The following is a 27,300-nucleotide window of genomic DNA, read 5'->3' as shown; positions in this document are numbered from 1 at the left end:
TTCAATGAAAGTTAGAATTCTGAAAAGATAAGCAAATATGTCAAACCTTTAGGTAGACTAAGCACAAAAAACAGGGAAGACTTGAATAAATATGAGATCAAAAAGGAGATATTACAATTGATAACACAGAAATACAAAGCATCATAGGGAATATTATAAACACTTATAGGCCAACAAATTGGAAAAATCTAAAAGAAACAGATAAATTTGGGGATACATTTAGATTTAAAAAAAATTAAACAATGAAGACATTAAAGCCTGAACAGATCATTAAAATGTAATGAGGTTGAATCAGTAATAAAAAGTCTCCTAACAACAGAAAACCTAGGAATGGAAGGCTTCAGTGTTGAGTTATACAAAACTAATATGAAAAAATGTAATGTTATATGAGTGAAGTTGACATTTTAAGATTTGATGATTGTTATATCCCTTTTTTATATTATTGAGGAACAGTGGTTCTTCTATTTACTACTTGCTGAATTCTATTTACTGGAAGGTTAAACTTGTGATTACACAGTAAACAGAAAGTAAGTCATTGTAAAAATGAAAAGAAAAATAAAAAAGGAAGAAGAGAAGGTGGGAGAAAGTGTTCTTACAACTGTACATGGGAAATATATGAAATTCATTCCCTTTACATATATTTTTATAAATTGAAAAATAGTATATGGAGTAAAGATCTGTTGTACACTCTTGGTGGGAATGAATGCTAGTACAGCCATTATGGAGAAGAATATGGAGATTCCTCAAAAAACTAAAAATACATTTATCAGATGATGCAGCTTTTCCACTTCTGGCAAAAAAACTAAAACCAAAAACATTTGGAAGAGATAGAGAAACAGGACCGGGCTTAGATATGGCAGAAAAGTCAGAATGATAATACTGGAAACTTAAAATGACTATGACTAATATTCCAAGAGGTCTAATTGATAGTGCAAACATGTATGAACAGATAAAAAAAATGCAAGTAGAGAGGTGCAGATTCTAAGAAAATAATAAATAAATACTTGCGACCAAAACCACTTTAACAAAAATGAACACGGTTGTCGGAATTATTGGATTTAAGAGAACATAGAAAATAGAAAGACATCCTGAGTTCATGGATTGGAAAATCAATATTGCTAAGATATCCATACTGTCTAAAGTCATACACAGTTCTGACAGAGTACCCATCAAAAACACCAATGATATTCTTAATAGAACTAGATAAAACAATCATAAAATTCACTTGATACCACACAAACTACAAAGTAATCAAAACCATCTTCAGGTAATACAAACAGATTGCATTACGTTACCTGAATTCAAAGGTTTAGTAATCAAAATAGCATGTTATTGTGTAAAAACAGACACTCCGATCAATGCAACAGAGTAGAAAGTCTAAAAGTAAATCCACATATCTGTAGCTAACTGAAATTTCACAAAGTTCCCAAGGACCTGCTTTGGAGCAAGGAGTTGAAACTTTATATCCACAAAATACTTTTACAAGGATGTTTATAGCAGATTTATTCATAATTATTGAAAGTTGGAAGTAACCAAGTAGATAAAAGGATAAACCAGAACATCTAGGCATTGGAGTACTATCTAGCCCTTGAATAGAAGTGAGACAACAACCCATAAAAATACAGCAGGGCAACTTAAATTCATATCACAATGTGAAATAAGGCAATCTGAAAAAGGCTGCATGATGTATGCTTCTGACTACATGATATTCTGGAAAAGGATCAGTGGTTGCCAGGATACAAGGGGCTGGGATGCATGGTTGAGCACACAGGATTCTTAGAGCAAAATACTCTGTATAGAGGTCGTTATAAATTCATACAAAACATACAATGTACAACACTAAGTGAACCCTGGCAATAAAGGAAAAACAAAACAAAACAAAAACTATGGACTTTGGAAAATAATGATACGTCAATGTAGGTTTATCAATTCGAGTAAGTATGCTGCTATGGTAGGGGATATTGATAATGGGGGAGGTTATGTATGTATAGGAGCAATGGGTATATGGGAAATTCCTATCATCCTCTCCCCTTTCTTCTGAGAACGTGAAACTGCTCTATAAATCACCTTTTTGTTTTTGTATCAAGGGAATGATAGTAGGCCGGACAGGAGTTTGTGGACAGCCTCTGTTGGGGAGGCAAGGGCAACTTTTTGAAATGGGCTTGTTCTCGGTGTAAACCCATTAAAGTGAATTCTCTTGAAAAACAAACAGCAGACATTCATTTAAGTCCTTGGAAATGGACTGTATTTTCTGCTGTGTCTCAGTACCATTGACAGTGATAAGTGAAAACTCCTTAATGTGTGGATTCTATCAGAAATATTATGTGATTAGCATAGAGTCCCATAGTATTTAATGGTCCTTAAGAACAAGAAGTACAGATCTCATTTCAAAAATTTAACATGAATATTTATTTGTCATTTTAATTTAATAAGCAACATGTTTTTTAAAACATAGTATAGAAATATATATGCATATACTTTCTAAGAAAACAGCACAGGCTTGCAATAAAAATTAGTGAGCAGTAAGAAATAATTAAAATACAGTAACAATAGAGTACAAAGGAACACTGACAGTGCTAAATTGCATAATTTACACAAAAAATACTCTGATTTTATTGCATTTATCTCCCTCTCACACCACCACCCAAAAAAAAAAAAAAAAAAAGAATAAAGCTCAGCGTACAGAAGCACTTATGATCAAGGTCAAGGCTGGAAAATAAGTAGCACCTTTGGTCATTAAAATGATTGTCAACATTTCCAGGAAGCCTAAATAGAGCATTTCTGATTTTGTAAAGAAAGTAAAACTAATTCATATGTACCAAAAATTTAGTGGCTGCATATTTCAGTATTTGCATAGAATGTTTGACAAAATAAAAACGAATTCTTCAAAAACAGAATATTAATTTTAGACAACAAAAATGCTACAGGTGTTTTCTATATCTTACTGTTGCAATTAGCCAAAGAATTATTCTAATATACACTCAGTGTACATCACAGAATACTGCAGTAGTCTTTTAATAATCCAGATCCATCAATTCATTTCAATAAAGGGATTATTCTGTATCTGGCACTTCACTAGGCATCGGAGTTGTACTTATGACTAAGATAACATCCTTGTCCACAAGGAGCTCACAGTCTAGTAACAAAGAGATGAATTTGCAAACGAAAATTACAGGCAAAATTTGTTTTCCCACACAAGAATACAACATTTGGTTTGAAATTTTTGTAGTGAAACTTAGAAACTACAATAGAGGTTTTTCTACAATATTATGTCTATATAACACTGTAGTATAACTAAAAGTAGTAAATTATTCAGTACTCAAACAAATTTGCTTAAAAATGAAGTAGAAACAAAATTAACTGACTATAAATTAAAAATCATCAACAATATTAACTATTCCTGATTTAAATAATTCTACATTTTATTTCATTAAAACAAAATACTTATATGAAAATGCCAGTTCTTAAATTTTTTGGTTAATTTTTTTATACATGTCTTATTTCTCAAGGTGAGTACTGCTATATATACAAAACACTCCAGAAATAAATAAGTATACCAAAATCAAATCACAGTCACTTTAAATACATCCATTTGTCAGAAGGCAAAAAGAATATAGTTCTTTCTTATATTTAAAAATCTTGACAGGCATTTATTTAAATGAATCCTTTACATTTTATTAATTTTTTTTAACAAATGAAATAGTGCAGCTGTGATTTAGGTTATTTGGATTGAATTATCTTAGATGTCAAGCAAACCTACCCTTCTGTTTATTTCATTAGCAGAGTAAGGGTCATTGATATAGCATATAGCATGTGATGTTATGACTATTTGCTCAATGATCACTAAGACAGCTATAGAACAAACAAACTACCATTTTGACTTTACTTAATTAAAAATCAGAAAATATAGCATAAAAGTAACTTACATTTAAAATATAATCATACAGATTAAGTCCTAAATTCTATTCAATAAAAAATTCTTGCCAAATATTAACTAGATATGGCTACTGCCAATGTCCTAACATACACTTTACTAGTAACATTATTACACATAATATTTATATATTGCAAGCTTATTTTTATGCTCCAATTTGATGCTGGGATAAGAAAGATATTGTTTCAAAGATTGTAAGTCATAAATAAAATATTTCCAAAAAATCCTCAAAATGGGTAATTGTTCATTCTAGGAAATATTTAACACACTGGTTTAAAGTATCTGGGGGAAGGAGGTTTTTACATAAAAAGCTTCAATAGTATGTCAATTTTAGTAAATATTTGGGAAAAATCCTTCTCTTTCATTTTCAACAGAGGAATTGCTAAACCTGATTCGTATCTGATTAATGTATGATCTCACTTTTGTCATCATTTCAAACAAAGGGACATATTTAGTTGGTACACTGACTGTAGTTGTTAAGGCCTGTCACCTGTCAGAATGACAATGAGAACTTGGTACATACAGATGTCAGTTTGACGGAAACTAACTAAATATATCACAAATTGCAGATGTAATTATGGCCCTCCCTAATCATAAAAGATTTTACAGTTTGACAAATGAGTTCATCAAAACTTCTATTAAGATGTATTCTTATGGTAAATATCCTTGATGAATGAACAAACAAGTATTGAGTACAGATTAGTGTTTGCATACTTCTACATGGTGAGTCCCTAATATCTACTGAGCTACTAATATCTGCCTTTCACCAGAATCTGTTATTCAGGAGAAATTTTTGTTTGTTTCTGGAAGAGAATGAAAAGAGGAAAATTTAGAAAGACTATCAGTTTAGATAAGATGTGGGTGGAGATAGATGGTTTTTTTAGTATCAAAGGAGTTCTTCTTACATGTTGCCAGAAATATCCTGTGGATTTTGGTATTGTTTAGTTAGGGGAAGTAACTACTGAAAAATAAAACTGTCTGAAATAGATACATATTATTAATTAACCTATCTTTAGTTTTTTACATCAAGAAACACATCAAATCACATTATGGCAAGTATTTCTTGCATGAAATTAAGTAATTAAAAAAATTTAACAGTATGTATTTTATAATCTGGCATTTTACTTTAGGGAACAAAAAATGAATGTTTATTCTAAAACATGAACATAAATAAAATAGGAAATTAATGGAATACTGACACATGATTACTAAGAACACAATACTGGTGTGTTTTCAATTAATTTGCTATTGCTTTGATAGCATATATGGTGAAAAATCATTCATCCCATTATTTTTGATTCACCAAAATTGCCTGCTGTGGTAATCAGCAAATATTCTTCAAATTCAGTTTGCAAACATAATGTTGCAGAGTATTATTGGGGACATACATTCATTTGTGATGTAGAGAATTTTCTAACCGTAGGTTTGGAATATATATTTTTGGGAAAAAATTTAATTCACTCTGTAAGTCACCATTACCAATAGGAAAATTCAAATATGTTCAATAGAGCAAAAAGTTTGATAGGAGAGAAAAGGCCTAGTTCTATCTCCGACTCTGTATTTACTCAGAGGACTGATATCTATTAACACAAAATTCTGAATGTGATCTTGTTTTATACTATAAAAATGGGGATAGCTAACAAAATAAACTGATGCTTTTGAAAATGAAATGAATTAACTAAATGTATCTTTTTATAGATAAATATATCAAAAACAAAATATAAAACAAAATGCTATTATTTAATGCCCGACAAATAAAACATTTCGACTCATATGTCCTGTCTTAATAAACCAGACATCCTTATACTTTAGTTAGAAATACAAAGAAGATGATAGAAAAATAAAGTTTATTAAATGGTATGTCAGAAATTTGTACCCTAATGAATAAGTACAAAAACAAATCTAACTAAAAACTTTTATGATGCATAAGTAAAAAAAATAGAATCAAAGTTTTAGTCAAAAAAGTACATTTTAAAATTCCTCCCTGTAATTCATGAGATAAAAAATGGAAGCTTTTGTTTTTCCCAAAAGAATTTTTGCCCACTTTTTATGCCTTACTGAAAGTTCAATAACAACAGTGCCACATATAGCTTCTCTAGTTTACTTTGCCACATTTGAATTAAAAACAAAGAAACAAAAGAAGTCTGCTTTATCATGTGAACAAGAGGTATTTGATGAAATGCTCATGAATTTATGATCACTGAAAAATATTTAAGTACCACTCACCTTTCTAACAAGGATATGTGAATACTGAAAGAACATGGCGAACGCACAAATAGTGGAAATGTACCTAACCCCGCCAAACAAGCAAAAATGTCCATAATTAGAAGAAAAAGTGCCAAAAGGAATTTTACCTAGGTATCATAAAAGACAAAGGAAGAATAATTTTTCAAAATGATTATAGAAGAAAGGCGATCCTGAAAATTATTTTTTGCAATATTAATTTTACTGTTGAAAACATTTAAAATTATGGTTTTCAATAATATAGCAATTCTTTTATGATCTGCACAGAAATGATAAAGCAGCAGCAGTAGGAGAGAGAGAACTAAAATAAACCAAGGGTGAATACTTGGCACAGGGGCTAAGGCATTTCCTGGGATACCCGGGTCCCATGTTGGAGGGCCTTGGTTTGAGTCCCAGCTTTACTTCCAGCTCCAACTTCTGGAAAATACATACCCTGGGAAGCAGCTCAAGTACCTGGGTCCCTGCCACCCACGTGGGAGACCTGGTTTCCCAGGCCCAGGTGTTGCAGGCATTTGGGAAGCAAATCAGCAGATGGAATACCTCCCTCTGTCTGCCTCTGTCTCTTTCTCTCTGTGCCTTTCAAATAGAATGAAATAAATATTAAAATGAACCACATCATACAACCTTGTAAGAGCTAAGGTCTATAGTATACAACTGATAGCAAAGAAACTAGAACCATAAAAATGTGAGTTCAGCAAATTATTAATTTCTAATTGTACCAGAAAGATCCCTAACTGAGCCTCTTAGTTTTACACGGATCTCAAATATCAGATAATACAGACAGATATACAGAGATCAAAATATTAAGAAAAACGAGATGAGCAGAGTCAAGAATGCAATTCTGATCTTCAATTTCAGTAACTTTGATGCTGCTTGCTATTGTGAATGTTGTGGGAAAGAATCTACTTGGAAGGACGTATCAGTGACGTCATTGCACTGTCAGAACCTACAGGATGAAATGCAGTGGTACCGTGCTGTGAACTGAAGTAAACTTCAATTCTCAAAATTGTCAGGCACCTGAATAAAATTAGAAATTTCCAGGACAATAAGTGCTAAGAACAGGAAGATCAGGTTTTCTAGATTCCTTAAAATTATATTCAATTTTATGCATGTCTTGCACAAGGAAACTCACATTAACAAAAAAGAATCTTCTATAATATAAGGACCTCACTTAACCAGGAAATTTCAAATCTGTTGTCACCTGGGTGCTCGTATTTGTGAAGATGAGTGGCCCTGGCCATGGCTTCAGGAATAAGGCCATTAGGGCAAATCGCAAATAAGACCAGATAGATCATGGATGACTTTGTGAAAAATGCAGTGCATTGGATGTGCACCATCCGAAAATAGGTAAGGAAGGAGAATCACATTCTAAGAACTTCACAACTCCAGAGGGAGACGACAAAAACAGACACCTGTTCTCTCACTAAAACACATGGGCAAGAGGAAAATGATACTACAGATGTTCAGAGGAAGCTGTAAGCAAGTTAGTGTAGGGGAAGTTGTATTAACTAATGAAAAACGTAGGTACTATCTAGATGGACCAAATCATTTATACTTCATAACATTTTCTTAGATAACTTAGGATAATCCTAAAAATATATTTATGAAAATTATAAATCAAATATTCTGTACTAAGTTTTTTTATTTTTTGAGTTATAACAACAACCAATATGGGAATTACTTATTCACAAAAGCAAAATTTACCTTCTAAATTCAACTTCAGGTAAAATATGTTATGATTGAGTCATATACATGTATCACTGATTTTTTGAGGAAAAATCACAATAAAATAATCATGGCTATTGTATAATCACAATCAATATCTGAAATAATTTGCATTGGCTGGAAAACAAGTCAATTGGATATTACATATTCAGGCTATAGCAAGTGCAGTCTCTTATAAAAACTTAATAAATCATAACAAAAACCACAATTATACCTAATTGTCTTATCCATAGCTTTACATTTCTGTGCCTATATTTTAACCTACTTTTGCTTCTATTAGGAGGCAGTGTGATGGTGCTCTTTCTGCTTTTAGAAAGAGCTTTTAGGGGCTCTTTCTGCTTTTAGATAAACCTGAGCTTCCATTCGGTTCTGTCCTATACTATCTTTTAGCTTTGAACAATTTTCTTAGCTTCTTTGAACGTGTGTTTTTGCATTCATTCATCTCTCATATCAAGTTAATAACTTCTACCATGGCTTTGGTTTGAGTATTAAAAGGCATTATGTAAGCAAAATGCATGGCATGTACATATTAGTTCCCTTCGCACTTGCATCCTTTTGCCCTATTAAACTGATTTTTATTGTTTTCTTAAACATTTGTAATATTCTACATAAAAGAGAAATTTTTTTCTAAAGTGTTTTGAAAGAAAATTAAGAAGTGAAACGTAAAAATCATGTGAACTTATGCTGAGAAAACATCGTTCAATGTGAAATACACTAGAACCTGACCCATTATCCCTTAAAGTGTGTTGTTTGGAAACAAAAAGGGTCAGGGAAGAGGGAGGGGGTGGGTCAGGACAAGTCCCTAGTCATTGTTCAATTCCTGTTAATGAGGCATAATTAAGGCCCAATAGTGAAAAATATAAGATGCTCAGGTAATGCAAATGGGAAAATACTGAAACTAGCTAGTGATAATTTGGGAACCAGTTCATGACAACTCTCCTTCTGCACAATTTCAGGATGGAGAATTATGGCTTAGCAAGGATTTTAGTGGCGTACTCTGACAATGCTTCATGCTGTCTTTAACATCCAAAACCTTTTGTTTTCTAGAGGAAAATACATTCAGTACTAATTGTTGTAGACACAAAAGCAACCTATATTTCAAACTCCACTTATATTATTATGTACTAATGAAACTTCTGTGCTGATATTCTTTTCTCAATCTTTGAAAGACTTTGTTAAGTCAACATATCTATCAGGTTCATAGGCTGGAGCAAAGAAACAAGCAGACTCATTTACATGACTCCTGAACAATTCTGAATACTGTAAATAGCACTGATTTCAAGTGTGTAGTGGTTTACTTTTCAACATCAATGTATGGGAGTTAACACATTTATAACTGTACAGTACAGTACTACTGCCAGAAGTGACTATGCACTTCACACACATGTGCTTTGAATGTGCAAATTTACTTCTCTTTCTTCTCTAATAACTTAATACATTGTCTTAGAAATGAAGAATTAATGAATATAACCAAAGAGCAGCAAAGCAAATGTGAATTGGTTTTGACCTGTCTTATCAGGAAGTAAGTAAATCTCCACGGAGAAGTCCCCTGGAATGCATCCAACAGCAGGTCTTCACTGACAGGTGATAAAACGGAAATCTTAGATTTCCTTAGACTTAAAACCCTGTGATCATTACTCTTCTATTTATTTTCCCCTGGGGTCTGATATTTATATTAATTTAAAAGTATATTTGAAGAGAATTAAAAACATGTTCTGGAAATGTTTAAACTGGAGAAGTATTAGACAATTTATGCTGTTGGATTTCTTATGACGAATCAGAGTTGAATATGAAAACACTAGCAACAAAAGACAGCTAATTCAAGAATCAAGGATGGGTGAGACTAAATTAAAAACAGCCATATCCTGCCACATTTTCCTGATTTATGTATGTATGATGTTGGCACATCTTCTTTTATTTAATAATTGAAAAATACAAATACTTCTTCATATGCATAAAGCAATATTAAATGAAAAATGGAATTTTATATAGCTTCCTAAATATCAGCTGCATGCTTAATCAGTGCATAAATTTCGTGACTCAAATCCTTAATGTTAACTACTACGAAAGCTTGGTATCCAGGTGCAATCTCACAGGAGTTACAAATAGCACCTGCTTCTACTATAATAATAATAATAAAAAAGGAACAGCAAATTCCCTTTGACATCTTAAGAGTGACATCACTGCAATAATTAAGCACTAAATGCTTTTTTATCAATCATATTAATTTAAATCTTAGATTTATAGATATACATATTTGTACTTTTAGCCATAATGCACAATATCTTTCTTGTTTGAAAGTACTTTCTCACTCAAAATGATATTGATAGGTTTGAAAGCACAGAACTATCATATGCCCCTGTATACAAGTGTGATTCAGATTCCCAGATGTTTTCATATAGATATAAAAATGAGAAACTGCTAAAGCAATCTGGCGTGCAATATTTCAAGCTTCTGGCTATTACGATAAAAGTAAACTTACAACTGTAAGTCACACACAGTCTGTACTTCTAGAAGCCATTCTGAACAGATTCCTAGTTCAGTTATGTTTACAGGCAGCAGGAAACCTCACCAGGAGAGGGCAGAATTTTCAAATGCTGCCATTCCTATCATACCAGGCGTTTTCAGTGACGGAGTAAAAGCTTAGAAGGCTCATTAAAGCCACCTCCCACATTTAGGCAGTTGAATTCTTCAAAGCGGAACCTCTGACACTGCTATGTGATAGGGAAAATGAGCATTTGGTCTATTTATAAACCTGTTAACTATGTCTCCAGCATACTCGACTTTGATATTTCAGTATGACATTGAATCTAGATTGAGGCCTGGTTAAAATAAATCCCTGGTTATTACTTTCTGGATCAAGAATTATTAAAGTACTTTTAAAATCACTGGACATAACTCATTGCTAGGTGTCATTTGAATGTTTAATTTGATTCTCACATTAGATAAGAATTCTAAAAATTATTTGAGGGCTCTATAACATCAGGTGCTGATGATCCACCACCACCCACAAGGAAGTCATGTGCATGGATTAATCAAGTCTAAAGATACCCAGGAGTAACAATGATTTAAAACTGAGATTTCTCTTTTCTTTATCAAACTTATTTTGTTTATGCAAATGCTTTGTTACAGCAGTCTGTTGTATTTTAAAATTATAGTCACTCTCATTTTGACTCATGTGCTTATGTTTAAAATCCACACTGTAAAGTAGCATGCAGATATACATTTCTTTTGTCACCATGGATTGTTTTTTACTAAAAAATAATAACTATGATAATATTCTTTTAAAATTTATTTATCTTGTTCTCCAGGTACTCTGTACATTTGGATATGAATGTGTGTGTGTGTGTGTGTGCAGGAGAGAATTCTTGTCCCTTCAATTCTATTTTATACCTTAATGTTCAATAAAAAATGAAATAAGAAGAGGCTCATTTATGGGGTTAAACATCTTCCTAACTACTTACACAGGGGTTCAGGATGCAGATCTTTCTAAGTAACCAAGACTGGAAGTCACCTGGAAGACTTTGAAATTAGTATCATAACCACCACACCCAGAGTCGTATTTGGAAATAAATCTGTCACGTAGTTTCTTTGTATGCATATTCTCAACGTTTAACTACCCACATAAGTTTTTAAAACTAATTTCAAACTTGCCGCAGTCTCATCTTCACCCTTCACTGTGACTCCTCATTTCAGCTAAAAACCTTTCCAATATTTGAAAACACAAAAACCCATTCCTAAGCAAAGTCATAAACACTGAACTGGAGACGTGACTCTTGTTAAATATTGGTTTCTCTTTCCGATGGAGGAATATCCTGTGTTTGTGGAACCTTGACAGTAACTTCATCATCATGTGTGGGTTTGTGCAAGGGTTCACATTCCTTGGAGTCAAGCGCCTGCATTTTCTTCTTCTGTGCTTCTTCCATCTTCTTTTCCCGTTCAAGCAATCTATAGTTTATAGCATTGCCAATCAGCAGCCAAATGCTTGCTGTTACCACAACAGCCCCACAGGCTATGTACATGTATTTATATTCTTTAGTTATGTCCACCAATTTACCTAGGAGACAAAGAACATCATTTAGGCTGGCATAATAAAATAGTCATAAAGTAACAACATTTTCAAGTAAGTTTTTCTCCAAATTGAATACCCCGAATATTTAAATTAATGTCAAATGACTTTAGCAAGGACAAAGTATTCTAGATTACGACATCTATATATGCTTAGTAAAAGCATGAACAAGTCCTCTCAGCATTATATCAGCAGTACATTATATTTATTGAAAATTATTTTCCCCAATAAAAAGCAACACAGACAAAATAAGTAAATATGCATCTGTGTGTATGTTTATAAACACGTACTTGTGAGAGGTATATTTTTATATCTATACATGTAGATACAGACATAATCGTCTATTCACTTATAGCACACACACTGAGATTTCTTCAGCCTTCCTACACTTCCTTTCCTATTCCATAAAGAGAGGGAAACTATATCCTTTATGAGAGATGAAAGATCGAAGGGCTTTTACAAAGTTCCTGACAGGCCCTCACATTTACTCAGTACTACACTAAGCACTTTATCTGTAAGATGTCATTTGATCCTTACAATGGATCATTTCTGAGGAGTAATGGGACCATGTGTACATAGCCCCTAAGTGATGGAGCCTGGGCATTCACTGAGGTCCGTATAAATTTCAAGTTCTTAAGAAATCTCCAACATAGCTTCACCCAACCTCTTGGATAAGGTCCATGGGACCTTGGGGAATACGTCATCTTTCCATTTTTATCTGATTCCAAATGATCAAGGCCAAGCTAATTGGGAAGAAGCTACTTGTTCCAGTTGAATACTGAGACCACCAAAAAATTAACTTGCGGTCATTTAGTCTGAAGGTTTAATGACACAAATATTTTTTCAGCTCATCCTCAAACTTAGTTTTGCATACTGCATAGGTAAGTATTTTCGAATTTTCAAAAAAAGGCTTTCTCAGTGTCATGTAGAAATCATTTTAAAAGCTGACTAAACAGGGGCCAGAGTTGTGGTATAGCAGGTTAAACTGTAACCTATAATGTAAGCATTCTGTAATGGGTGCTGGTTTAGTCTCAGCTGCTCCACTTCTGATCCAGCTCCCTGTTAATGCAACTGGGAAAATGGCAGAAGACAGCCCAAGTGCTTGGGCCTCTACACCCATGTAGGAGACACAGATGAAGCTCTTGGCTCCTGGCTTTGGCTCACATCAGCCCCGGCCATTGCAGCCCTTTGAGAAAGTAAACAGGTGGATGGAAGATCTCTCTCTCTCTCTCTCTCTCTCTCTCTCTCTCTCTAATGGAAAAGTTTACATTTAGTCTGGCAGTTAATGCTGAGCATAGGGGACAGGCCAAAAATCTGAGTAACTCCACTGTTAATTAAACATTACACAAGTACAGTGTTTTTCAAAAAAGACAGTCTCACAAAAAGAATTTAATACTTATAGCATTTAAAGTCTACGACTAAACAATGCCTAGAGGCTGGTGTCGTGGCACAACAGGTTGGGCCACCACTTGTGATGCTGACATCTCACATCACAGTGCTGTTGGAGCCCCAGCTGCTCTGTTTTGGTTTTAGCTTCCTGAAAATGGGTGTGGGAAGACAGTGGACGATGGACCAAGTGCTTGGAACCCTGCTACCCACATGGGAGATCAGGAAGCAGTTTCTGCCTTGGCCTGGCCCAGCCCTGGCTGCTGCAGCTACTTGGTGATCAATCAGCAAATGGAAGATTCCTGTCTCTCCTTCTTTCCCTGTTGCTCTGCTTCTCTGCTAAATAAATATTTAAAAAAAAAGTCTTAACTTCAAAAATACATTTATGCATGTGTCTTGAAATCTCAGGCTCAGACAGCAGAAATGAATTTATCAGAATTTCCTTCTAAAAGCATTCACATCTGTAATCCAAAAGGAAACCAAAGAATAATCATAAGGAAATTCAACAGAATTTTAATGCTTCTATTCTGACTATTGTATCCCTTTCTTCCTTCCATTTTTCCTTTATATCAAACCAGCTTATCAATTTGAAAGGGTCTTTGGTGGTGCCCAATACGTAGCTAGTCTCCTTTCTGAACAATGTACCATAGCTACATTTATAGGAATATTTGAAAGTACTAAGGTAATCTTTGTCATTTAAAAATACGGAATCTAAGTACCTGATCAAAAATTAACTTTGCATGATTTTCCTTCATTCTTGCAGTAATGTAAAAATATGCCTTCCTTGAGCATTTAACAAATTCCAAATGATATAAACACGTATTCTAATTTAAAAAAAGATTCTGTTCTTTGTAGAGTATTAGTTTACATTTTTTGAATCCTCTTAATATAAACTTATCTGTATCACCAATGATAAAATAAGCATCCCATTTTACTTTATTTTTAAATATTTTTTTATTTGAAATTAGATTTATGGGATTTGGGGCAGTGGGGAGAGAGGCCTTCCATCTACTGGCTCACTATCCAGATGACTGCAAAGCCTGGGACCGGACTAGGAAAATCCAGAAATCAGGAGCTTCTTCCTAGTCACCCACGTTGGTGGCAGAGGCCCAAACACCTGGGACATCATTCACTGCTTTTCCCAGGCCATTAGCAGGGAGCTGGATTGGAAGTGGAACAGCTGGACACAAATCAGCAGACATATGAAATGCAGGGCAACACTACCCACTATGCCACAATGCCTCTCCCCCAACTTTATCCTTGTGATGTATTTTTCAAATGTACAAAACAACTGATAGAGAAAAAAAATCTTGAGAATTATGTTACTAATTATTAATACTAATTTTTGAAGTTTAGGTATGTGGTATAGTGATGAATCATTTCTTTCTTGGGACACCCATATTTTAGATCTGAGTTCCTGGTTCAAGTCTTGGCTATTCTTCCCACAGAGCTTCCTACTAAAGCACACTGTGGGATGTCAGGTGATGGCTCAAGTACTTGGGCCCCTGGCTTTGGTGTGGCCCAGTATTTGGGAAATGAACTACTTCTTGGATGATCTCTTCACATCTGCCTGTATCTCCCTCTTTCTAATAAAATGAAAATAAATAAGATTTTTAATTAAAAAATTAAGTTCAGAGTTTCAGGCTCTGAAAAAATTTAGGTATAAAATTGACTAATTATGAAAAGCTTTAAAATACACAATAAAACTCCAAATTCCTATTCCCCACATTTCATGCTATTAGTCTTACTACCAAACACATTATTAACTGTAAAGACAGTCTCTACTAATGGATAATAATTTAGTGGCTGTTGTCTTTCCTTGAAGAGAACGCTTCTTACCAGCAATAGGAGGGCCAAGAAGAACTGGCCCACACTCCACAATTGTGACAAGTCCCACAGCACTGGAAAACCTTGGAGCACCAACCAGGTCCATAAGCGTTTCAAAGAGAACACTGCTAACACTCCCAAATCCAAGGCCAAAAAATATAGCATACACCACCAGGCTTGTGTAGTCTGTTGCCAGAGGGCACAAGAGATGACATATTCCGGTGAACATGATTGAAAAACTGAAGAAGTACTGGATTCGGGGTCGAATGAGTTTGGAGTTTGCAATTAGCCCTCCAGAAGGCCTAGCAAACATATCAACAAAAGCCATAATAGACAGCAAGAAAGCTGCAGAATACTCGTCAATCCCCTGATCTTTAGCATAAGGAGCCAAGAATATGATGGGGGCAAAAAAGCCCAGAAACATGATGACGTTTCCCGAGAGGTATATAAGAAATCCTCTGTGCTTAAAAAGGGAAAAGTCTAAATACTTATTAATTTTTTCTGACATTGTTTTCTTCTGGATTTTCTGCAGATTTGAATCTTCTGTTCTTATGCCAATCTTATTCGTGGAATTAGAAGTAGTCTGTTTTGGTCTGAGGGGTCTCATGAGTGACCCAGCCACACAGGCATTCAAAAGTATACCTCCCAAAATCAAGAAGCTTCCCTTCCAACCGTAAGTGTTAAAAAGGTACTGATTGAAAGGAGCCAATGTACTTAAGAAAACAGGGCTTCCTGCCATAGCCAATCCGTTGGCCATGGGTCGTTTTTTATAGAAGTATTTGCCAATTATCGTTAAGGCTGGTTGCAGGTTGAAGGCTAAACCTAAACCTAGAAGGAACAAAACAAAAGAGAAAATAAAACCACAAGCACAGGATGCCACCCACAACAGAAATTACTATTCCAAATGTGCATTCAAGTAGGCAGGACTAAAAGTGCAATGTGGGTACTAATTTTGGATAATTATAAGTCTAAACATAATTGTGTAAGAACAAAAAGGTACTCAAAACTGGACACTTGCTATGACAATTTCACATTCCTTTAATTTTAAACCACAGAAATAAAACCAAGAACTTCTACTGATGGGTGAACCATCACAGAATAGGCTCAAACAGGATGACATTGTTAGTTCTTATTAAAATCACTTAGCTCCACAGATAAATTAATCTCATCCTCTTAATATATGTTTACATAACCACACAGAATAGATGTCTTTCTTGCGACAAAGAGCACAATTTAAGAATGTGAGTATTTTCCCTCTAGAGTTGAAGGAATATGGACAGATTAAAAAGGTCATGTTTTCTAACAATCTTACATCTCCCCACAGACATTTCTTTCAACACTATGTAAATAACAAAACAGAGAAATATATTTATGCCATTAATTGCATGCTCTCTCTGCACACCTCACATTCCACATTTAATGTATACAGATTCACGTGTGTTTACTTAAAAATTTTTTTTTGCTTGAAACATATTTTAATTTCAGAGACTAAAGCTGATTGCTTATATGAGTTGAAATTTCCACTGCCTAGGGAACTCCTTGGCAGTCTGGAACATCACCTTTGAGAAATGAGTCACAATAGTAATGAATAAGATCCTCTAAAATCTATATAAAATTGAATTTTACAAACTGCTTCTTTTACCTTCTCAGCCTAGGTATTACTCTACAATATTTCAGAAACTAGAGAAATAAGTTTAATTTCCTACATTGCTTAAATGGAACTGATATTGCAAAGTGGGTGTTCAGGCTCTGGAACACAGGGATCTGAGTACTGCACTCCTTCATGCAAGTACTTTCTGTGAATAAGAGGACTCCTAAAAGCTCTAAAGAAGGAACCTAGACAATGCTTTGGATAGAAACAGAACAGTATACATTCTAACTCTGTCTCAGCTGCTCCTCTGGGATATGCAGACTAAGTGTGAATAGATTGATTTAGAGATAATAAATTGACCAGCTTATGGTCAAGTAGCTTTGTAAGCAAAATCCTAAACTAAAACCCGGGTATTAATAAGAGGCAGCAGGTGATGGTTCAAGTAGTTGGGTCCAGGATACCCATGAGAGAGACTTGGATTGGGTTCTTGGCTCCAGGCTTCGGCCTGTTCTGCTCTGTCTGTTTCAGGCATCTGGGGAGGGTACTGTATCAGCAGGTGGGAGTTCTCTGTTTCTATATTTGTCTCTTAAATAAACGAATGCTTAAAACATTAAAAAAAAAAAAACAACCTAGGTATTGTGTTTCAAAGATAAAGTTTCTTTGTTATGTTCCTCCTTTCCCACCTTCCGTCCCCCTATTCTTGTGCCTTGGGATGTCCAGTGTTTGTTAACAGAGTCCCTCCCTTTTCCATTCTGGCATGGTAAAATGAACATAAGACCTGAAATCAGTAGATCTGAATCTGCCCCCAACTACTCACCTATTTTGCACTACTGGGTAAAATACTCAGACTTCCTGAACTCTAATTCACTTAACAACAACAACAACAACATCAAAAGCATTTTGTCAAAATCAAGTAAGTTCTAGAACTGTAAGATGTTATCTAAATGACATTATGATTACTATTATTTGCAATTTTTATGTTAAAATAACAAACAGCTAGGAACTTGTAAAGCGATACCCTCATTTTTTTCATTACACATTCCAACTTCCTAAGCAAAAGGTGATTTTTATTTTATAGACAAAGAGGCTGAGGTATAAAGGGGCTAATCTACCCATGACCACAAAGATAGTATGTGCAGCATTAGGTTTAAAAGCTAGATCTCTCCACTTTCAGAGATCAAAGTTGGAAGTGAAGTTGGCTAAGAAAGATCTATGGGAAATCCCTCATAGGTATACACAATGGTTGGCTCTAGAAGCATGAAAGTCTTCCAGACTCAAAGAATGGGATTCTATGTTAAAGTAACAATACTGCTATTGGTGTATCTGGTACAGGGACAATGAAACCATCTTCTCTCTAAATATACTGATTTGTAAACCTGTCATGACTTCTGTGGACCAGTGCACCATCAAGTCCACACAAGGAAAGCAGTGTTTTCTCCATCATGACAATGCTTAGATGTAAGGTTTAATTTACATGATCAATAAATGACCTGCCATAACAAAAGGGCAGAAAGAGGAGGAGATGCTGCGTAGAGAAAGATCTTAACATCTCTATTATTGTAGAGATGCAAGAATGTAATGTACGATTTAATATATGTATTTTGGATCACCAAATGATATACAAGTGTGTAACTAATATACTACACTAATGAGAAATGTGTTCACCTTTTAATCTATGCACATCAGAGAAACAGTCTCATTATATATTTACGTCTGATTTTTTTGGTCAGATTTTTCTTAAAATTTGAATGTAGACTTTTTAAAAGCAATTTATTATGCAGAACAGCAAAAATAATAATTTCCAAATGTATATATTCAGGTCGGTTTGAGTAAAAAAGACACTATGTATGAGAAACAATGATAACGAAGTGACAGCCTGTCATTCTAAATATCTGTGTTGATTTCAAATGTGACTTACCTGGCTTTTAAATAGAATCATTTGGGTAAAAAAGAAGGGAAATGTTAAAGAGCTCTAATGTTCACCAGAACACAGACAATAATAATTTTATTGTTGAAATTAAATCACTGTAACCAGAAAATATTTGTTTGCACAATTTTAACATTTTACAAGTCAGACAGATACTCTCAGTGGGAATGAGAAAAAAATTAAGTTTAAAAAAAATCATTTTTTTAGCTCCAGAAAGTCTGTATCCACCATACAATCTGAACTAGCAGAAGAGTAAAAAATGAGCAACTAAAAACGAGCCTAAGTTGTTTTCTTTTTAGCATTTGATAATATACTTCAATGCACTAGATGAATATACTTTAAAACACCATTGTTTATAGAAAGTAAAGTCACAGAAAATATCAAGAATTTCTGTTGTTCGTCCTCATAGGGTTCTTTAGACAACAGAAGTATTAAGAAGAAGATAAGCTGAAAAGAAAGCCTGGCTTACCTCCAATGAATCCCATAGTGAGGTAAAGCTGTATTACACTGGTACAGAAGGAGGCCAAGACCATTCCCAAACAACATAGTAAACCTCCTGCCATCACCACCGGCCGGCTGCCATATTTATTCACCAAAACACTGCTTATGGGACCTAAGGTGGAATGCAAATTAAGAAATATTCAGTTGTTCGTTATTCACCTATTTATTTATGTCCAACATCTATTACTTTTTAATTTGAGAAAGCACAGTTTAATCATCAAAATGCTCATTCACATTGAATGGAGTGGAGACGACTCACAATATTGCATAAATAACATGTGATTATTTAAAAAATTATTTATTTCATTGTCTTTGAAAGGAAGACACACGCACATACACACACACACACACACACACACAGAACGAGAAAGGCAGAGACAGAGACAGGAATCTTCCATCCCCAAATTCTGTAACAATCAAGGCTGGGCCATGGTGAAGCTAGGAGCTCAAAATCAATCCAGGTCACCCTTAGGGGAGCAGGGATCTGACTACTTGAGCCATGAACACTGTTTCTTAAGGTCTGGATTAGCAGATAACTAGAACTGGGAGCCTGAGCTGGGACTCAAATTGAGGTACTCCAATATAAGATACAGGTATCTTGACCGATGTCATAACTACCATGCCAACTGACTTAACTCTGACTACTTATTTTTCACCATATATGTGAAAGCACATAAAATAGCAAGTTAGAGGTATTCAACACATAATTTATTATGAACATAACCCTTCAGATATTGATGAAAAAATTTTTCAACAGAACATACCTAAAGTGTCTAAAATATCTTAATAAATACAAGCAAATTTATGTACCAAAAATCTAGGGATTACATAAATGACATGTCTCTGTTAAAAGTTTATTGTTCAGAATAATGTATATGTATATATAGACACATTATATATTTTATACATTAGACACAAATGCCATTGATTACAGCTCAAAATTTTTAATTATTTTCACTGTGAATTTCAATACATTTCACTGATTCTAAAATACCAGTTATTTTCATCCTGTATCACAATAACAGTGAGCATAGTTTACATTTGATGGCTTCTTCTAATGTCTGTTCATCAGGTGGCAGTCATAGGTAGCAGCATAGCCATCAAGGTTTATATAAGCCTGAATTTGGTTATGATTTATTGTGACTTGACTGGACAATGTTTAAACCTTCAAATTTGAATCAAAACATTTAAGAAGCATTTGGGAAACTTAATTAACTTTAAAGAGGAACCCAAGAATGATACATATTTTGCAAACACTTAGATATAGCTATAACTTATAAGAATATCCTCCACTTAATTTACTAAAAAGAAGTACATCTTTGAGAACAAGTTTTACTATTAACTCTCATAATACAACTCTTTGAGGACAGAGATCCTGCACGGGAAGTTAGTGCACAGTGAATCCTGTTGTTAATTTAACCATTACCTGTCTCAACTGTTGAATAGTTTTCTTTGTCATACAATTTGTTGAACTCTTTACTTATTATATTCTTCTGTGTTTAAAGTTAATTGAAAATAGATCTTAGTAAAAAAATAAGACTGGGAATAAGAGAGGAAGGAGGAAGAGGGGTGGGAGTGTGGTTGGGAGGGCGAGTATGGTGGGAAGAATCACTATGTTCCTAAAGTTGTATTGATGAAATGCAAGAAGTTTGTATTCCTTAAATAAAAGGTTTATTTGGGAAAAAAAGAAGCATATGGAGAAAGAGATGAAATGAATCCTGATTTTTGTCTTAAAAATCTGTTGACAACTTCTTGTAAGGTTGAGAACAAGTAGCATCAAAATTTAGAGAATGGGTTCAACTAATTAGATGACGTTGCAAAGAAAATAATGGACCTCTCTCTGAATAAAGATAATTTGCGTCATCCATAAGAGAACAAACCAAGGTGTGAGACGCACACATTAAGGACCTTAACTCAAAAGTTACTTGGAAGAGTCAGACACTGAATGAGAATGTTTTAGGAATGCCTTACTGAATTGATTTAACATGCACATACAGTTTCTGACATATGTTATATATTTGTGTGTGTATGTATGAAATAGTCAGGAATGATTAAAAATCGCAAAAATAATCTGTTTAAGCTTAAAAAGTGCTTTTGGTAATTAAAATAGGATATCTAAATTTAAGAAAATATTGTCCTTACTTTAGTGGGAAACATTTTTTCCATTGTTGTTGTGGCATAAAATAGCAGTGGAACTTAAGAATTGAGGCTATCTTAGAGTCAATGAAAGTATTTATTATCTTACAGGTCCTATCAATGTGCTAACTTATCTTCAGTCTACTTGTTCACACCCCACATTGCTGCAATGGTCTGGGCTGGAGCAAACTCAAGCACACAGAACCTGGAACTCCATTTGGGTCTCCCACATGGGTGGCAGGGGCCGACCAGCTGGGCCATCTTCCATTGCTTTCCAGATACATTAGCAGGAAACTGGATCTGAAGTGGAACAGCTGGGATTTGAACTGCAGCGCTGATATGGGAGGCAGGGGTTTCACGTAGAGGCTTAACCACATGCATCAAAACACCGGCCCCTTTTCTTTGTAATTTAAGAATTAAGCTTCAGTTCCTAACAGTATTTGATATTTTGCTACAATATATTTTGAAAGGACATTGGTAATAACACATAATTTTGGAAAGAGATAACTTCAAAACAGAATACAAAATTTTGCATCTATGAGTAGACAAAACAAAACTTCAAAAGGCCATGGGAAAACAAGTGTTGGGAGAAAAAAAGCCAAAGAAAATTGTGCAAGTTGTATTAAAACAATGAATTCTGTCCCTGAAGTGGCACAGGTCAACAGAAAAACTGATGAGAAGAAATTACACACATACACACACATATCTAAATGTATGCATGTATGTTTTTGTATAATATAGGACATGCACATATAATTAGGAAATTAGCTTATTTAAAAAGCACATAACTAACTCACATAGCTTTCTATGAGAAAGTGAGAATCTGAAGGAATTCATTTGCTTTAATCAAACATTGAGCTTAGGTGTGCAAGTTTCATACTACTCCATTCTTCTTTTCTTTAGATTACTTACCTGATTCATTTCAGCTTAACGGAAACAGTTCAATGAAATATCTTAGAATCCTCTACAAAACCATTTGGCTCAAAGAATAAAATAATAACACACAATTAAATCCTTAATGCATCAGAGTCTACAGAATATAATCAATGTAATTTTAAGGACCATGATGGATGCTTGTCACTCCCCCTCTTTGCGGAGGAACGACACAGGACCCTGCGCTGTTCTTTTGTCTGCTCGGCCCTTCCCGGGTTTGCTGCTGGTTCTTCCCGGGTTGGCTACCGTCCCTTCCACCTCCGTGGAAGGGCGGTTCCCCCTGCCACTTTCCCCACTTCCGCGGGGGAGCGGCACACCGCTGGCTGGCTCTCTCGGGGGCTGCTCAGATGTTCCTCAGGTGTTCCTGGTGCATGTTGTCTCTCTCCTCCTTTATAGTCCTCTTCCACCAATCCCAACTCTGCTACCCACACGCCGAGTACGCTGCTCTCCTCCAATCAGGAGCAGGATCAGCTCCTGCAGGTCATCACTCAAGTTGGCGAGAGGCAGCTGCGTAGAAGTTGTTACTCCCTTCTCAGCGCCATATTGTGGGAGAGCAGATGCATAGAATAAGTCTTAATTCCAGTAACTTAGTCTAGTCCGAGTTGCTCCCCACAGATGCTGTGATAAACTGACTATTATAATGGATTTAAAGGCATTTACCAATTATTCAGACTAATAAAAATGATCTATTCTCCGTTTTATAGTATGTATTCCATTGTCTATGTGGTGCCTGAATAACAAATGGACAAATGGGTTAATTAATTATTATAGTTTATAAATGTATTTGCTTAAATTGTGTAAATTTAAATTTGAACATAGGCTATGAGTCACAAATTAATCTCCAATGTATGACAAATAATTCTATCTATAGGTAGGGCTAATCACATCAAGGCTTTTTTTCCTCATTAGTGTGATTAATTAAGAGTAGCCACTAAAGAAAACATTTAGGTGTTGGCAATTTTTTTTGAGGATGCTTTAGTAATTTCCATAGGAGCAACTCCTAAGACACAATGAAGTAGAATTTTAACAAATACTTTTACTTAAATGATATACTTTAGTTAATGATGTTCTGTAGGCACGTATTTACATCTAAAATGATTTTCTAGCAAAAGAATGAAGAAATATTTAGAAATAATCAAGTCTGGAGAAAACTCTCTAACAAGCAGTTTAAACTCACAGGATAGAATCATTATTCGAGGACCTAAGAAAAGTGCTGTCCTGTGGCCATGCACATGAAACCTCGTTGGGAAGCAGTTTCTGCAAGCTGGCACTGTGTTCCCTTGGAGAAGCCACCTCCTGCTGGAACCCTGTCTTGGCTGCCCTTCCCAATGCTGCCCCTTTTCAGCATGAAGTCAGATGGGTTAACAGCCAGTCAGCGTGGTCCCAGTGGAATTTGGGGTGCAGAGTACCTACTTCCCCCAAAAAAGTTAACAACATTAACAAGATCAAAATGTCCAGCCTCCTTCCTTAGGAATCTCCAAATTTACCATGAGAATTCCAAGGGGGTGGTGATTCCATCCTCCTGAACTCAGTTTATTTGGAAAACAAGTTACCTATCTCTTATGGATGGTTTTTTTGTTTTATCATGAGCAAGCCAGATAGGATAAAGGACTGTTAATAAGGTCTTTTGATGGGTTTTGTCCCTGCCTTGTAACTGAATGTCAATCGGACAGTCAAGTTTTTTCCAAAAATTGTGCTTAAAACCCCAACTACCACAGAACACTTGGGTTTTTTTTTCTCTCTCGGAAGCCCCCCTCCATGCCACTCTGGCATGGTCTTTGACTATAATAAATCTTGCTTTTAAATCTCAAAAAAAAAAAAAAAAAGCTCTTTATCCCTTAAAACTAATTGTCAAATGCTATGAAAGATATCTGATCTGTAATAGCTGCAGAAAAAACCTATCATATAGAACAAAGACTTTGTTGCAAAGAATTTCTAAATGCTTAATATTAGCTTGATGAGCTAATTTTTAGTGTAAAATGCACACTACCCAACACCTCTCTCCATTCTACAAGCAGCTTGGTTTACTGTATTAATGTTTGTTACTGGTGAATGGCAGGGTTCTTGTATTTGCGCAAGAAAGAATTCAGGCGTGAGACAGAGAGTAGTGGAAAGTAAAGTAGCAAAGTTTATTAGGGAAGGGACATCCATAAGAACAGATAGGCACCTCTCCAGACAGAACTTGAGAGAGTGCCCAGTTGCTCGGACTGGGGGAAGATCGAGGTTACATGGCTGGGTGGAGAGATTACACCTGGGCAAGCCAGGTGGGCGACTCAACAGAGAGGCAGAGGGCTGAGCTCACAGTCTGGTTGAGGCCAGGGTTTTTTTGTTGTTGTTGTTTTTTATTTTATTTTATTTTTTTGACAGGCAGAGTGGACTGTGAGAGAGAGAGACAAAGAGAAAGGTCTTCCTTTGCTGTTGGTTCACCCTCCAATAGCCGCCAAGGCCAGCGCACTGTGGCCAGTGCACCGTGCTGATCCAATGACAGGAGCAAGGTACTTATCCTGGTCTCCCATGGGGTGCAGGGCCCAAGTACCTGGGCCATCCTCCACTGCACTCCTGGGCCACAGCAGAGAGCTGGCCCAGAAGAGGGGCACCCGGGACGGAATCCGGCGCCCCGACCGGGACTAGAACCCGGTGTGCCAGCGCCGCAAGGCAGAGGATTAGCCTAGTGAGCTGCGGAGCTGGCCAGGCCGGGGGTGGGGGATGGGGAGTAAAGGAGATGGGTCTTGCTTCCACACCTCTGGTCCTCTTCGAACAAAGGACTTTTTGGATGTAAACAGAAAAACTCCAGGGAGAATACTCAGATAGGAGTTTATCAGACAGGGGAAAGTCTGGCTGGCACCACCCCATTAGAGGAAGGACAGGGAGGGCATTTGAAGTGCAGATACTGGGCTGTACCTGGAGGGTTATCAGGCAGAAGGGGTGGGGACCCCCACCTGGCAGGTTATTGGGTAGGAGGAGGCAGGGCAGGATGGGACACTGGGCTGCCCCTGAAACCTTATCGGTATGACTTTGAGATGCAAATGCTGGACATAGATGTCTTCTCTTTAGGCCTTTGTCACACACATAAGCTCATATCTGACTTCTACCTAACATGTTGAAGGATGCAAATGCAATAAAAACAATACATTCCCAAAAGCATAAAATTCTTGTTAAATATGAGCTACCCTCACAGGTGTCCCTTTTGAATAAGCCTAAGACTGAATTATATTCTAAGCTCATTCCTTCATTTCTTTATTTAATTCAGTTGTTTAGGAAGTTTTACTCAGCATGCCTTTTTTGAATAATCACAATGTTTCATCATTAGTTATATCAAAAATGAAAAATGTTCTACCTGCAGAGTTATATCTGAAGACATATCTAAGTAGAGGAATGGTACTGTTTATCAAAATGCTTTATTCTATTTGCTCATCAAGCACACAAAAACATGAAGTGAAATAACAGTAAGGTCTTCTTTCTAAAAAACATTCACAAAGGTAATCAAGCTGTATCTAAATCAGACTGGTATAACAACTTTTATCTATTTATTTTAATTTAAATTGATTTTATTTATTTGAGACAGAGGGAGAAGGAAGGGAAGGGAGGGGGAAGGGAAACTGGGAGGGAGAGGAGAAGGGAAAGAGGGTGGGAGAGGGAACACACTCTCCTATTACCGGTTCACTGCCTGCAATAGCCAGGGCTGGGCCAGGCGGAAGCCTGGAACCAGGAACTCAATCCAGCTCTCCCACATGGGTGGCAGGAATCCAACTATTGAACCATCAGTACTTCCCAAGGTCTGTGTAACAGGAAGCTGGAATCAGGAGATGGAGCTGGAACCTGAATCCAGGAGTATTCTGATAGGATGTAGGCATCCAACTACCATGTCAACTGCTAGGCCAAATGCCCACTCCCATCTCAGAAATTTTAGTGCCAAGAATCATAGCCATTTTAATGAAACCATGAAGAATAGTTTCATCAGTGAAAAGTGACAGGATCACAACTATTACCTATACATCTGCTACATATTTGTCTTCTGAAAAGTAACTAGCAAACAGTTTTTTATGGTTGTGGCTTCATAAGCTTATTCTGGCAAGGAAGGTTTTATGAATTCTTGTGAATTACAGGAAGTGTTGTGCCCATACATATAACTTCTGTTGCACTTATAGTTGGTAACACACACAATAAACATTTTTTATTTAATTTTTTGGTCACACATTCTATTCTGATTTCCTTAAAGGTGGCTGTCAAATATCAATATGATTTATCAACATTTGTATTACTCTTTGCAGACTGTGTGCTAAGAATTGTATGGGCACTATTACAAGTGCTTTTCATGACAATCCTATAACATAATTACCTAATTAAAGCCATTTAACAGTTAACGAAATTGAGATGCAAAGTGTTTAAATAACTTGTTCAAGGTTACACAGTAGTAAGAGGTGGAATGTGAATAGGAGTCCAGGGTCATCTGATTACAAAGCTTGTGCTTTTAATTTCTTTCCAGTAAAGATTTAACATTCAAGAGATAAGACTGCTATCCTTAGAAAGGCCTTTTAGCAAGGTTGACTCTTGGCTGGCATTTCAAAGTGTTTCTATCATTCCCTAAGTGCTAAGAGTGACTGCCAAAAATGTACAATGTGTTTTATGCTGACCACTATACAAACAACACGCTTATGATAATCCCTTTTATATGTCTCATGCTCAATCTTCCTTTTGGGAGACTGGAATCTTGGTACATGGTAGGCAAAGGATATCTATGTGATCAGCTCACCAATTAAAAATCCAAACACGGAGGCTCTAATTATAGTTTCTTGCCAGTCAACACTATAGCTGTTGTCTTAACTAGTTGGTGGTGGAATTGAGCCCATTTTGTATGACTTCACCAGGAGAAAATTTTGTAGGCTTATATCTGGTTTTCTCTGGATTTTATCCTACTGTTGATTTTATTTTGTAGTCCTTCAATGTAATAAACCAAAGCCATGAACAAGAGTAAGTTGAGTCCTGTTATTCCTTCTAGAAAATCTGTGCTATTCAGACCTGAGAGT

At 35.6% G+C, this 27,300-nt stretch overlaps 1 protein-coding gene across 28 annotated transcripts in view; it reads right to left on the bottom strand.

The window, feature by feature from the left end:
• Positions 1 to 2,385: 2,385 nt before the first annotated feature.
• Positions 2,386 to 27,300, bottom strand: part of SLC16A7 (solute carrier family 16 member 7) — a 212,630-nt gene continuing 187,715 nt past the window's right edge. For all 28 annotated transcript variants that reach the window (XM_008274239.4, XM_008274241.4, XM_008274244.4 and 25 more), the window contains 3 exons: positions 19,173 to 19,316; positions 15,198 to 16,013; positions 2,386 to 11,960 (listed from right to left, as the gene is read on the bottom strand). In XM_008274239.4, the coding sequence (XP_008272461.2) occupies positions 11,683 to 11,960; positions 15,198 to 16,013; positions 19,173 to 19,316 (1,238 nt within the window). In that variant the 3' untranslated portion in view covers positions 2,386 to 11,682. The remainder of the gene's footprint in view (positions 11,961 to 15,197; positions 16,014 to 19,172; positions 19,317 to 27,300) is intronic.

The sequence above is a fragment of the Oryctolagus cuniculus genome, chromosome 11, assembly GCF_964237555.1.
Source record: "Oryctolagus cuniculus chromosome 11, mOryCun1.1, whole genome shotgun sequence".
Classification (NCBI taxonomy): Eukaryota; Metazoa; Chordata; class Mammalia; order Lagomorpha; family Leporidae; genus Oryctolagus; species Oryctolagus cuniculus.
This window is presented reverse-complemented; position numbering and strand designations above follow the sequence as displayed.